This window comes from Sus scrofa, chromosome X (assembly GCF_054392235.1).
Source record: "Sus scrofa isolate SSC_HxYL_T2T_F1_AM1 chromosome X, Sscrofa_HxYL_maternal_Yorkshire_Landrace_v2.0, whole genome shotgun sequence".
In the NCBI taxonomy this organism is placed as follows: domain Eukaryota; kingdom Metazoa; phylum Chordata; class Mammalia; order Artiodactyla; family Suidae; genus Sus; species Sus scrofa.
This window is the reverse complement of record NC_139401.1, coordinates 77,490,302-77,503,054: the sequence shown is the minus strand read 5'-3', so window position 1 is coordinate 77,503,054 and position 12,753 is coordinate 77,490,302. Positions and strand designations below refer to the sequence as shown.

The window sequence follows — 12,753 nt, the reverse complement described above, 5'->3', positions numbered from 1 at the left end:
TAATTGATTCAGTAAACATATTCATAGATTGAATGTGATTAATACAACTGTATCCTATCAACTGGAACAAGAATGCCTATAGAATTAAATCATTTTAATGTATTTCATGCATCTCTTTGAACAAATGCTAAGGTCCTGGTTTGCTCTTTGAAACAGGTTCTCTGTCTGCAGAGAATACACATAGCTTATTTTCAAGGTTTTTTTTTGGCATGAGGGCTGGCTAATAATTTTTAATCAGGGTTTTTTGATGTATAATTTTCATATAATAAAATTCACCTCTTCATACATTTAGAATTTTAACAAGTGGACAAGTTGTACAACTATGACCACAATTTATTTATTCATCTGCTAATGAACACTTTTGCTTCTAACTTTGGGCTATTATGAATAAAGCTGCTATGAATATTCATGTATGTCTTTTTGTGGACATGTGTTTTCATTTCCCTTGGGTAAATACTTATGAATAGGACAGCTGAGTCAGATGGTAAGAAAGAATATGTTTAATTTTATAAGAAACTGCCAAAACATTTTCCAAAGTGGCTGCACTGATTTACACTCCCACCAGCACAGTATAAGACTTCAATCAGAAGTCTCCACATTCTCGGAGTTCCAATCATAGTGCATTAGAAATGAATCTGACTAGGGAACATGAGGTTGCAGGTTTGATCCCCGGCCTCGCTCAGTGGGTTAAGGATCCCATGAGCTGTGGTGTAGGTCACAGACCTGGCTTGGATCTGGCATTACTGTGGCTCTGGTATAGGCCGGCAGCTGTAGCTGCAATTAGACCCCTAGCCTGGGAACCTCCGTGTGCTCCAGGTGTGGCCCACAAAAGACAAAAAAAATAATAATAATAATAATAAGTCTCCATATTTTCATCAGCACTTGCTATTTTCAGTCTCTTTAACATTAGCCGTCATAGTATGGTTGGTAGTAGTATCTCATTGTGGTTTTAATTTGCATTTCCTTAATAGCAAACAATATTAAGCACTTTTCATATATTTATTGGTCGTTCAAATGTCTTTTTTTATGAAATGTATGTTTAATTATTTTGCCTGCTTTTTATTCAGTTGCTGGTCCTATGTTTGTGCTATAAAGCTTGAATGAAACTCCTTTATCGGATATGTGATTTAAATTTTTTTTCTCCTAATATGTACCTTGTATTTTTACTTTCTACACAGTGTCTTTTGAAAAGTAAAGGCTGTAGGGTTCTTTTAATTTTTAAGCGAAGTCTTTAAAAGAGTCATGTTTTTTGTGTCCTATTAAGAAAACTTTGCCTAACCCAAGGATGTAAAGTTTTTTTTCCCTACTTTTCCTCTAGAAGTTTTATAGTTTTAGGTTTTACATTTATTTCTATGATATATTAATTATTAAATTTTATGCATAGTTGGAAGTGGCTGATAATCTTTTTTGGGGTGTGTGGATATACAATTGTTCAACCACTGTTTTTTGAATGACTATCCTTTCTTTGTCCATTGAATTACCTCAGCACCTTCATATAGATATATTCATTTACATATAATGTATATTACATTATACACAATTAATGTAATATATATTTCTGGAATCTGTTCTATCCATTGATCTATATGTCCACCAGTTTGCCAATACTACACCTTCTTCACCTGTCTATTTTTAATTGTAATCCAAATGCTAATTAGGTTTAATATAGGAGGAGTCTTTCCAAGAAGGGAATTTTTTCTTGATTTTTCTCTTAATGAAATTTATTTGATTGGATTTTTGACCTTGCAGATTGTTTTCTGCTGGTTATTTGCTTAAAAGGCAGCCTTTGAGTAATAGGATAATTTCCTTCCATGCTTTATATTCCTTTATATTAAAATTCCATCTTCTTTACTATCATCCTAATTTGATTGCTTTTTAAAAATTGTGTTGTGCATCAAACATGTATAATCCTAGGTTTGCATAGAGTAATTATTTGATGTTTTCTTCTTCAGAATGAAGAAGTCAGATTCATTGAAAACGAGCTAGAGATTCAAAAGCAAAAATACTTTAAACTTCAGACATTTGTTAGAAGTTTAATACTAGCTGTAAAAGCTGATGACAAGGAACAACAGCAGGTAAGTGACAGAAGAATTTAGTAAGCTGTAATGTGTCATGTTAAAAATGAGGTGTCATACTTGGGTTCTTCATTTTTTTCGTTTTTATACTTCATTCCTGTTTGGCATCAAGGAAGGATTTGTTACTTTATGAGTTTTTTTTTAGCACAGTTTTCTTGAGAATAAATATTCAGATTTTTTTGCACTGCTTTAGTGGAAAATCAGAATAACTGATTTAAATACTTCATTAATTCCAAGCTAACATAAAGTAGGGAAAGAATTTTTTTTTTACATAATTGTTGATTATATTCCCCATTATGTACATATCATTTCATTTAAAGAAATTCCCAAAATGTTCGTAGAGATGGGGCTTCACTAACTGGAGAGGCACATGTTTTGGGAGTCCTTGTAAATGAAAGAAATGAGGCAATTGCCTCTCTTTTGGATTTGTTACCTTCCAGCCCCTACTAGAGTTCACAGGTGTTTGAATACCTTCTATTCATGATAGGTTGAAACTACTTTGTGAAATTCTTTGTGACCATAGTACATCATTTACTTTTCCCAATTTAACTGTAATATTTGATTCTTGTGCCCCAAAGATGAAATGCAACATCTTTTGTTTGTTGTTGTGGATTTTTGTTTACAAGTTCCTCTTAAATTACATTTTCTGTCTCATTTTTTTAGTTGCAATTTGTATAATAATTTATTAGTCTTGCTAAAAAGGAATATAGAAATATATTAAATGTTCCATTCAATACTAAATGATACCAAATTTGCCTCTGAGGTGTATTCGACCATATTGATTCTTTATCAGAAAAATTCAGTCTGTGTATTATGTTACACAGGAAACCATTAATCAGGAATAAGCCTCAGAGGTTTTTATTCAGGTAGAGTTCAAACATTTATCCCTTATTTCCAAGCAAGACTGCACGTACATAGTCTTTCCCAGTCATCTCCAGGGGAAAAGATTAAAGTCTTGGCATCCTACAATCTACCCCCATTCTTTTTTTTTTAAGAAAAAAAAACTTTATATATTTCACCAAAGTACTGAACCAGAAGTTTAAACCATAAAAGAATTTACTCACGAGGCTTAAACAGCATGTACATCACATGTCTAGTTTCATGAATTGTACTCTTTCTATGCTGTACATACACAGACATCCTAAAACAGTAGTCTTCAGTTCCCTTTGCCAGTTTTATTTAAGCATTTTGCTTTATCATGTGAGTTGTGCACATTCTATAGCTATTGAAAATATGTCTGTTTTTTAGGAACCTACACTGCATATTTTAAATGAATAAGATGATAGTCTTGAACATGGTCACCAAGGAGCTGTAAATTTTAAATAAATGTAAAAAAAATCACAACTAGGTCCAACTATACGAGTAAATTGGAATGTGTCCTGGTCCCAAAAGTCATAGCATGGTTTAGAATTGAGACTTATATAGTCAGCTTATTAGCAGTTATCTGTGTCTCTTGATATCTAGGAATAGAATACAAACTGCATATAATTTTCTAATTCTTTTTTTTTTTTTTTTTTTTTTTTTTGTCTTTTTGCCTTTTCTAGGGCCACTCCCTCGGCATATGGAGGTTCCCAGGCTAGGCGTCGAATCGGAGCTGTAGCCACCGGCCTGTAGCCACCGGCCTACGCCAGCCAGAGCCACAGCAACGCAGGATCCGAGCCACGTCTGCAACCTACACCACAGCTCATGGCAACGCTGGCAGGGATCGAACCCTCAAGCTCATGGTTCCTAGGCGGATTCGTTAACCACTGTGCCACGACGGGAACTCCCAATTTTCTAATTCTAACCTGGCTTAATTCTTTCCCCCAAACCACTAACAAATAAGAAAAGTACCTATTGTATATTTTCCTTTTCTTCTTTTCTTATACTTTTCCTCTGATAAAAGGCTGATGAGCTAAGATATGGGCAAAACATCAGCTGGAGAAAAAAAAGAGAGAGAGAGAGAGAGAGTTATACAAAGATTACTGAAAAATCATAGCCTATATAATCAGCACCTAAATAGAAAGTACTGATTTTTATAGTTGAGATTGAGTATAATGGACCTCAAAATATGGTCTAAAAATACAGAAGACAATAATAGTCATCCACAAAGTTTATCCAGGTGATCTCAAATTACTAATCTTTACACTATGAAATTCTTAGAGGTTTATTTCTGGAAGGAATTAACATTTATTCCACCTAATAAACTATTGTGCCATTGGTTTCTCATTTTAAAAATCCTCAGTGTTTTTTCTGTTAATCTTGATTTAGGTAAGTTAAGTGAGATAAGTGGTCCACAGGATAATATGCCCCAATAAAGCAGTCCAGGATTTAAAAATATATGGTACTCTCTGACTGAAATATTAGATTATCCAAATGTTATTTTTTCTTAATAAACAACAATTTTAAAAGAAAAATAATGTTGCCCACACTTTACTAAGTCATTAGTTGTAGTCTTTCTTCCTTTGAGAATTCACTATGTGGATCTAGCCAGGACAATTACCTTTATTGAACTTCAATTTCTCCACTTTGCAAGGAGGATGGAGCTTGGCATGCAAACTTTAGAGTCTAGAATAAGTATTATAGAGACTGATGGTATATTTTGGAAATGTTTTAATCTCTTGGGAAGAGGTGTACTAGGTTAGACTCTGACTGATGAAGAACCTGGAGTGAAGAAAATTCATTGTGTTTACTTCAGATCTACTGAAAAAAACATTTCTAGCAATTGACATAATCTGAATACTTGTTCTGTGTGCCAATGTTGAAATCCAGAAAGATATTGAAAAGAAGAATTTTGAGGTAGATTTCATGAATTAGTAATGCTGTATACTGCCTCATATATAAAAAATTTTCCTATTTCATATTACACTCATTTTAGTCAACTACATTAAATACTATGACAGAGAAATAAGTAGTAGTGCTTCTTTGATTTGAAGTATCCCCACTAGAATTTAGAATGTCATTAAGTCTACTCATCCACCTGACTTTCCAATACTCTAAGCTATGTTAATTGGAACATTTTGCCCTCTTTAGTGTGGCTTCTTCACAACTGCAAAGTAAAATAAATCCAGTGATGTATTTCTCATAAACCATGATCAACCAATGTCAGCAAAGGCTTTGCTTCACCTGGACTGAGTTAGTGATAAACAGTTAATGTAGAATAAAATGGGCTCTATGTCCTATTACTGCAACCTAGAAACCTTAGAAAGCACGTAGTAGTACCTTTAAGAGACTGCTTTTGTAAATACTGCTCTCAATTTTATCAACTTCATGAACTACCATAGCATATAACAATAACAAATTTTCTTTCAGATAAAAGTTAGTCTTTCCTTTTGCAGCCTGACAGAAAAGTGTAATCTTTCCTCTCTGCTGTGCTCTCTGCTATAAGACAAAAAGTATAGGATTTAAGCTGTTACTTCTTCTAATAAAGAGAATCAGAGAATACTATCTTATCTTAACAGTGGACTTCATGAATTCTCCAATGCCCTGTCTTTCTGTTCCTTATTTGGGTAGTGGCAAGCTTGCATTTGTTCTTTTCCTTTGGTCCTTGTTTACTGCTGCACCCAGAGCTCACAACAAGGAATGTTGTCTACAAATTGCCAAGATTGCTACATTATTTCTAGTATTGAGAACAGCAAATCAATCACTTAGATTGTTATTTCTGATGGTCAAGTAGGCATCAGCAGTACCAACCACATAAAACTTTATTAATTATTTATTTTTCTAGTATGAAAGCATATTCTACAATTCCAAATGAAACAATTACACCATGGCAAAACTTAGTTCATGGCTCTTGGCTTATCCTAACTACTCCAGCAGAGAAATGAGCAGCCCTCTAGATACTTCATTTCACAGCTAGATTCACTGGTGCAGCAGTGCTCTGGTGAATGCTTGGCCATCTGTAGATATGGGTATAGCCTTAGAAAAGAAAAGAAAATCAGTTGGACTTTTCAAGATGTTAAAGTTTAGTCTAAAGTAGAATAGCTGAACATTTTCTCTAACTGCTAAATTCTTTCTGCCACTGAAGTACAAAATAGTCTTTTGTCTGAAGCATAACTGGACAAGAATATTTCAATAAGGCGTATAATTTTAAAGGCCTTTAGCAGCAATCAGTGAACACTCAAAACTAGTATGAAAATCACTTACCTCAAACACTTCAAAGCATTTGGTTCAGAATAGTTGCTCATTTCTCTCCTTATTTCCCTCTTATCCAGGGTTCCACTCTACATAATCCACACTCTCAAGATCTAATATTTTGTTACTTTGTTAATAGTATATGAAGAATTTTTCTCTTAGGTAAGATATTGTATAAGGTCCTGAAAGAGAAATGCTCCTTTATTTAAATCTGTAAGGATAAATCAACATGAAAGGACCACAACTATAAAACTGGAAAAAAATATGTCCACATACTAATTCAAAAAAATTGATTTTTCTGACTCAGGCACTGCTGTCAGATTTACCTCCTGAATTAGAAGAGATGGATTTCAATCATGCCTCGCCGGAACCTGATGTTACCTCATTCAGTGTGTCTTCTTTATCAGAGAAAAATGCCTCAGACAGTTTGTGATGGGGGGTGGGGATATATGATACAGCATTTTGGCTACCTAACAGGTACGCATTTTAAGATAATTGCATTCCGTTGCCCTGAAATTCTTCAGTTGGAAAAACATATTGTTGAAACCAACATGTTCTGTGAAGGATAAACAAGATATAATGACTACAGTGCAAAAAAAAGTATGTAAAATTTAAAACCATTGCTTGAGAGATTTTTCCAAACTGATGGAACTCTTGGGAAAATGTATTTCACTTTGAGCAGTTTGGCTATTAAATGCATAGTGTCTAATTAAGTTTTTAAAAATTTGGTTTTATAGAAGAGTCTTAGTTCTAGTAATAGTTTTGACCAGACACACACACAAAAAGGTATTTCAACATAGCTTATCAAGTTACTGAAGCCTGATTACTCTTGGTTTGTAAACATTACATCTTATATTTTCCTCTCTCCTTTTCCTGTCATCTGCATACACTTTTGCTCAGGAAAGTGGACTGAAAATTGAAAACAAAACCTTAAAAATGTTTTAACTTGGATGAGTCTTGGAATTTATTTTTAAACACCTATGAGAATTTTGACTTAAGTTAATGATCGAAAAACTGAAGTGATTACTAGCATGTAATTGTAAATTATTGGTATTCTTCCATTATCTAACCCAAATATTTGGGAGGGAGGCATTATGAAAAAGTTATTCACCAACATGTAGTCAAAGAAATTATCTAGTGTATAGAAACAAAATGTTGTAAAAGATTAGTCTTAATGGGAACTCTTTGTTGCTACAGATGACAAATATTGAAAAGATTCACATTCTACTGATAAATTTGTGTAACTGAGTTAGGTGAAATGTTGCACAAATATTACAAGTTTATCACCATCATTATAGTATTTTTTTTGGTTTCTTACATTTTATGAAACAAGAAGTCAAGGTAAGCCCCTGAATTTTTTTTTCTATATAGTCACTGAGCTTTGCCACAAAATTTACCTCATTTCCATGTGAGTATCGTACAGAGTCATTAGCCAAGGATAATATCCAAAAAGAGTTATACTGCTTTGGTTGTAAATCACAATCCTCTGAATTTCCTGGATACTATTCTCTGAGTACACTCCTAAAATGGGAACACTACTCAGTTGTTCTATTAGTAGGTACCATATGGCACCACACTGTAGACAATTTTTTGCAGACCTTCCCTTTCAGGGTATCAGATGGCATTACCAAGACCCATAGAAGAAAACATCCCAGTTTCTCCCTGAGCACACAGTATCACATATTTTTAAGTTGGCAGCGTGGAATTGTATCACATGGTTAAATTACCATCTATATCTAAAAGATTAATGAAGTGGCTGGATGGGTCCTTTAGCCATCAAGCTTCTATGTCAGATATTTTTGTAATTTGTAAATAAAACCAGTTTTGATCTTGGAATTTATAGGTACCAACTTATGATAATAGAAAGATAGTCATGAATGTCTTTGACCTTGAAATGTCCCCTTCCTCCACACACACATAGATAAGAGTTAATGATAACTCTTCACTTTGTAAGCTATTTGTTTGACTTAATATTGCTGCCATGCTTCTGTCATGGTTCTTTGTTAGCAAAAATATTTCAGTGGTTAGGTATGCTCCCTTTTAGCTGACAGCCATATGGTTTTGTGTAAACAGTGTTTAGTACTCCTTGCTGACAAGTCAAATTCCATTCAGAGAAAAGAAGGCTTAGTAACAGAACCTCAGATATTAAGTTTAAATTTATCAATCACACTAATTCCTCTATGAGATAAAAAGTCTCTACTATACAGCAAATATAAAAACCATTTCTTAAGGTAGCCTGAACAGATCTAGGCCTTCAAGTCTCTCTTAGGATCTTTTTACTAGTCATCGAGTTTATCTTTAAACTCTAATTTCTCCTACTTCAATTTAAGCTCCTTGTTATTTGATTCTTGTTACAAGGCAAAGCTAGATGATCACGCCTCAGCAGTTAGTCACTAAATCAAAAAAATATTCATTGGACTCCTGTGGTAGGGACATTGGTTTTCTACTCCTCAGCAAGCCATAAACTTCAAAATGAATTATTTCTTTTCACTTTTTAAGAGATCTAAATAAAATTATTTTAGTAGAAATTTTAATAGATTTGAGGATTATGCTAAGTGATCCTAGAAAGAATCCTAGTCTACAGTTATGAGAGGACCCATAGATGATTCCCTTGTCCCTGTTTAAAGTTTCATTGAAATAGAAACTGCATAAATCATAGTAGTCACTTAAGAATTCTTTTGTCTTGGCATTTATATTTCAACATTAAAATTATTTATTTTACTATCACTGGAATTAAAACATTTCAAAAGTGAAATGTGGTTTTTCTGTAGCATGAACCAAAGGAAATAGATGTATCCAGAAAAAAAACATAATTGACAAAATTCAATTATACTCTATAGATTTTGAAAAAAAATGCCAAGGTCAAGTATTTAAAAATCTTTTATGAAGAAAATATATTTTCACATGCAGATTGGAATTGGCATTGAGACATTTTAAAGCAAGAAAAATATCAGTTTGTGGACTGCTTTTGTGAGCATCTTCATGACTAGAAGGAGAGAAACAACTAGTCTTTCTTTCTTTATGGCTTTAACACAATAATAAAACAGAACATACTATCTGAAGCTGTACTCTCACTCACAAAGACAGATGCCAAGATGAAAAAAAATTTTTTTCAAACTAACCTTTGATGTCTGCTTTTGGCTTAGAGTAGCTAACCAGTTTCTGAACAGGAAATGTGTATCTAAGAGCACTTACCCTTCAAAATGTGTATGTATATATGTGTGTGTATATATATATATATATATATATATATATATATATATATATATATATATAAAACAGGTACCTTTCTCATTTCAGCCAAGCTAAAATTAGTCCCAAGAAAATGAGAACTGCAGTTACCCTGGCAAATAGGAAAATTAGCAAATGCAAGGAAAACACTCAAAGAAAACTGGCCTCTTTATGGAAACTAAGGATATTTTGGTGTAAGGTCAGTTATCAACAGCCAGACTTTTATACCACCATTGTAATCATGTGATAGAAATGTTTGTTATTGTTGGAAAAGAAAAGGCTGCAGCCCAGTCATATCCTGTCCTCTGTGTACTACTAATACCTCAAAAGATGTCTCAGAGGTAATTTCCCAAAGACAGTAACATCTATTTTAAGGCACTTTAACAGTCAGCAATTTATAGGAGAAAACATAAGTGGTATATTTAAAAGAAGTCTGGGCTCCAAGACTGATTTTTTTGCCCTTTTGGGGTGGGGTGGGGGCATTCATTTAGCCCATTTCCAAGGAATAGTTTCTGCATTTTAGCCTGATAGCTTATGACCATTTTTAAGAATTCCAAGACCTTTAACTACTGTCCTTCCTCTATATTACAGGGACAGTATACTGGGAATAATGCCTATAAAAAATATAGATTTTCATTCAGATCCTAAAAAATGCCAAATTCTGATAGAATAACCATTTAAGGATTTATGAATACCATAACGTCTAAATGATAAATAAATGGGTTTATCTTTGAAGTTGGTATTATTCTTGGCAGACAGCACTGTATCATGCTCTTCACCAAGCTATGCTCTGTGATGTTATAATGGAGGAGTCTACTAACTTCTGAGTCAACATTTGCCATACCATTGCCAAAAAACCAAAACAAAAAACAAAACAAAACAAAACAAAACAAAACAAACTTTATTAAGAACAGATTTGCTAAGGGAGAAAAGAGAATAAGGTGATGTTTTCATGGAAATATATTCTGATTGTTCCAGTAAAGTGTATACTGAGTATATATTGCTCCACATTGAAATTTTATATTACATTAACTTGTTAAGTAATTCCTTTTAGCAATCTTGCATCCCATTTTACTGGTACTACCTCTGAAACATACTATCACATTAAAATCACACAGACTGTAATGCGACCTTTTGTAGGGTTTTTATTTAAACTTTTATAGAGGCAATAAATGATTTCTAACTAATAGGCACCTCTTTTAATGTTTATTTTTCTAAGTCTTGTGTTATAAGCATTGTTCCCCTTTTACAGTTTTACAAATTATTTTTCTCCTAAAAGTAATGTTCTAATTTTTAAAAAATGGCACAGTGGAAATGAATCTGACTAGTATCCATGAGGATGCGGATTCAATCCCTGACCTTGCTTAGTAGGTCCAGGATCTGGCATTGCCTGTGAGCTGTGGTATAGGTTGTAAAAGCTACTCTGATCCAGTGTTGCTATGGCTGTGGTGTAGGCCAGCATCTGTAGCTCCAATTCGACCCCTAGCCTGGGAACTCTCACACACCGTGGGTGCTGCCCTAAAAAAAATGTAGAGGATAATAAGGTATTTGGGTTCAGAGAAAGGAGAACATGGAATGCTCAAGTGGAAATTTGGTTGATTTCCAAACTGACATGTGTGTCATTCTTCATTGACATTAAATAACAAAGAATTACTCCAACACCACTGGAAAAGAGTGACTATTCAGCAATAGACAACAGATTTGTCCATAATGATATATTAAAATGGTAAAACCAGAAAGTAAATCAGTACAGAATAAACAAAGAATGCCTTTTTGCGATAGATTTCTTTTTTAAGTGGCAATTTGCATCTAACTTCTGGTTCTCTTTGACACCAGTTGAGAATGCTTTTAATTTGGGTAAATATACCCAGGCTTTTTTGGTCAAAGTCTTATGCCAGTTAAAGCTCTTCATGTTATCAAATGGAGGAGGGAAAGGGATGAGCTTCCTATAGCACATCTGCAGTTTTCCTTCTTAGTTGATGTTGTTTTAAGAAAGTTGGAAGGAGAAAATCACATATTAACATATCAACCACAAGCCTCTTCTCTATGTCCCTGAGTCCATTTCTGTTTTGTAGATATGTTCATGGTTGCCAAGGGAGGAGATGGGAGGAAGTGGGATGGAAGAGGAGCTTGTGGTTTGTAGATGCAAACTATTACATTTAGAATGGATAAGCAATGAGGTCCTATTGTACAGAGCAGGGAACTATATCCACTCTCTTGAGAAAGAACAAGACCAAATATAGTGTGAAAAAAATAATGTATATATATATATATATATATGATTGGATCACTATGCTATACAACAGAAATTGACACAACACTCTAAATCAACTATACTATAATAAAAATTAAATTAAATTTAAAAAATGTCAACATGCACTTCAAATGACCCAAGTCTTTCTCAGATCTGCAAAATCATTGACTTAAGGTGGAGAAATTCTTTGCTATATAAAAATGAAAGAGAATCATTACAAATCTATTTAAAAGACAATTTGTTGGATGAGTATGTCCATAGGAATGAATTATTTTTTTCATACCCTTTTAAACTAGTTTTTTTAATATTTCTTGTTTTTACCATATTATAAAAGTAACAGATATTCATTGTAAACTTTATAGAAAAGGTATATAATATTAAGAGGAAAAAAATGTGCTATCTTACCACCCAATAATAATTATTGTTAGCATCTTAATATATTTAATTCTAGTTATTCTGCTTATGGCATATATTCAGCAATACTGAGATTATAATAATTATGCAGTTATGTGTCCTGATTTTTCTCCTAACCATGTATTGAGACCTTTGGTCACCAAGGTATCTTAACTCTCAATTATATTTGGACATAAAGGGGAATTTTTAAAAATTATTCAAGGAAAAAAAGCAAACCTTCTACTGATAAAAATACATTTGTTCTGGAGAATTAACATGTAGCTGCTTTACCTAAATGCTATATTTTTACCCAGATTTAAAACAAATGATGCTACTTTCACAATAAAGTAGCTATATTTTGGCTCCAAGTTACAAAGCATTTCTTCTTAATACTTCTACCTAAGTAATGCTTTTATCACCTATACTAGTAAACTATTCTAAACTTTAAAAGTAAGACAAACTCAATTTTAGGTATGAAAAGTCTTGTATTGTGTACACAAATATGCACTTGGAGCAGTAAATTTTTTGAAGTCAGTTGAAATGGAATTCTAATTTTTCTCTAAAGAATAAGACTGTTTATTTTTATTATAGTGTTCTGTTTCAGCCAATTTAGGAAGTTTGATAAATGTTACCAATTCTGGATTTTGTTGTGAAACAACAATCAATATTTGTATCTCCATTTGATAA

At 33.1% G+C, this 12,753-nt stretch overlaps 1 protein-coding gene across 7 annotated transcripts in view; it reads left to right on the top strand.

Annotated features, from left to right (window-relative positions):
- The window catches only part of HDX (highly divergent homeobox), a 288,121-nt gene that overhangs the window by 164,976 nt on the left and 110,392 nt on the right, over window positions 1–12,753 (top strand). For 3 of the 7 annotated variants that reach the window (XM_085008835.1, XM_085008830.1, XM_085008831.1), the window contains 2 exons: window positions 1,953–2,075; window positions 6,496–8,970. In XM_085008835.1, the coding sequence (XP_084864961.1) occupies window positions 1,953–2,075; window positions 6,496–6,621 (249 nt within the window). In that variant the 3' untranslated portion in view covers window positions 6,622–8,970. Of the gene's footprint in view, window positions 1–1,952; window positions 2,076–6,495; window positions 8,971–12,753 lie in introns of those variants that run through there. The other 4 variants (XM_085008836.1, XM_085008833.1, XM_085008834.1 and 1 more) reach the window with 2 other exon arrangements.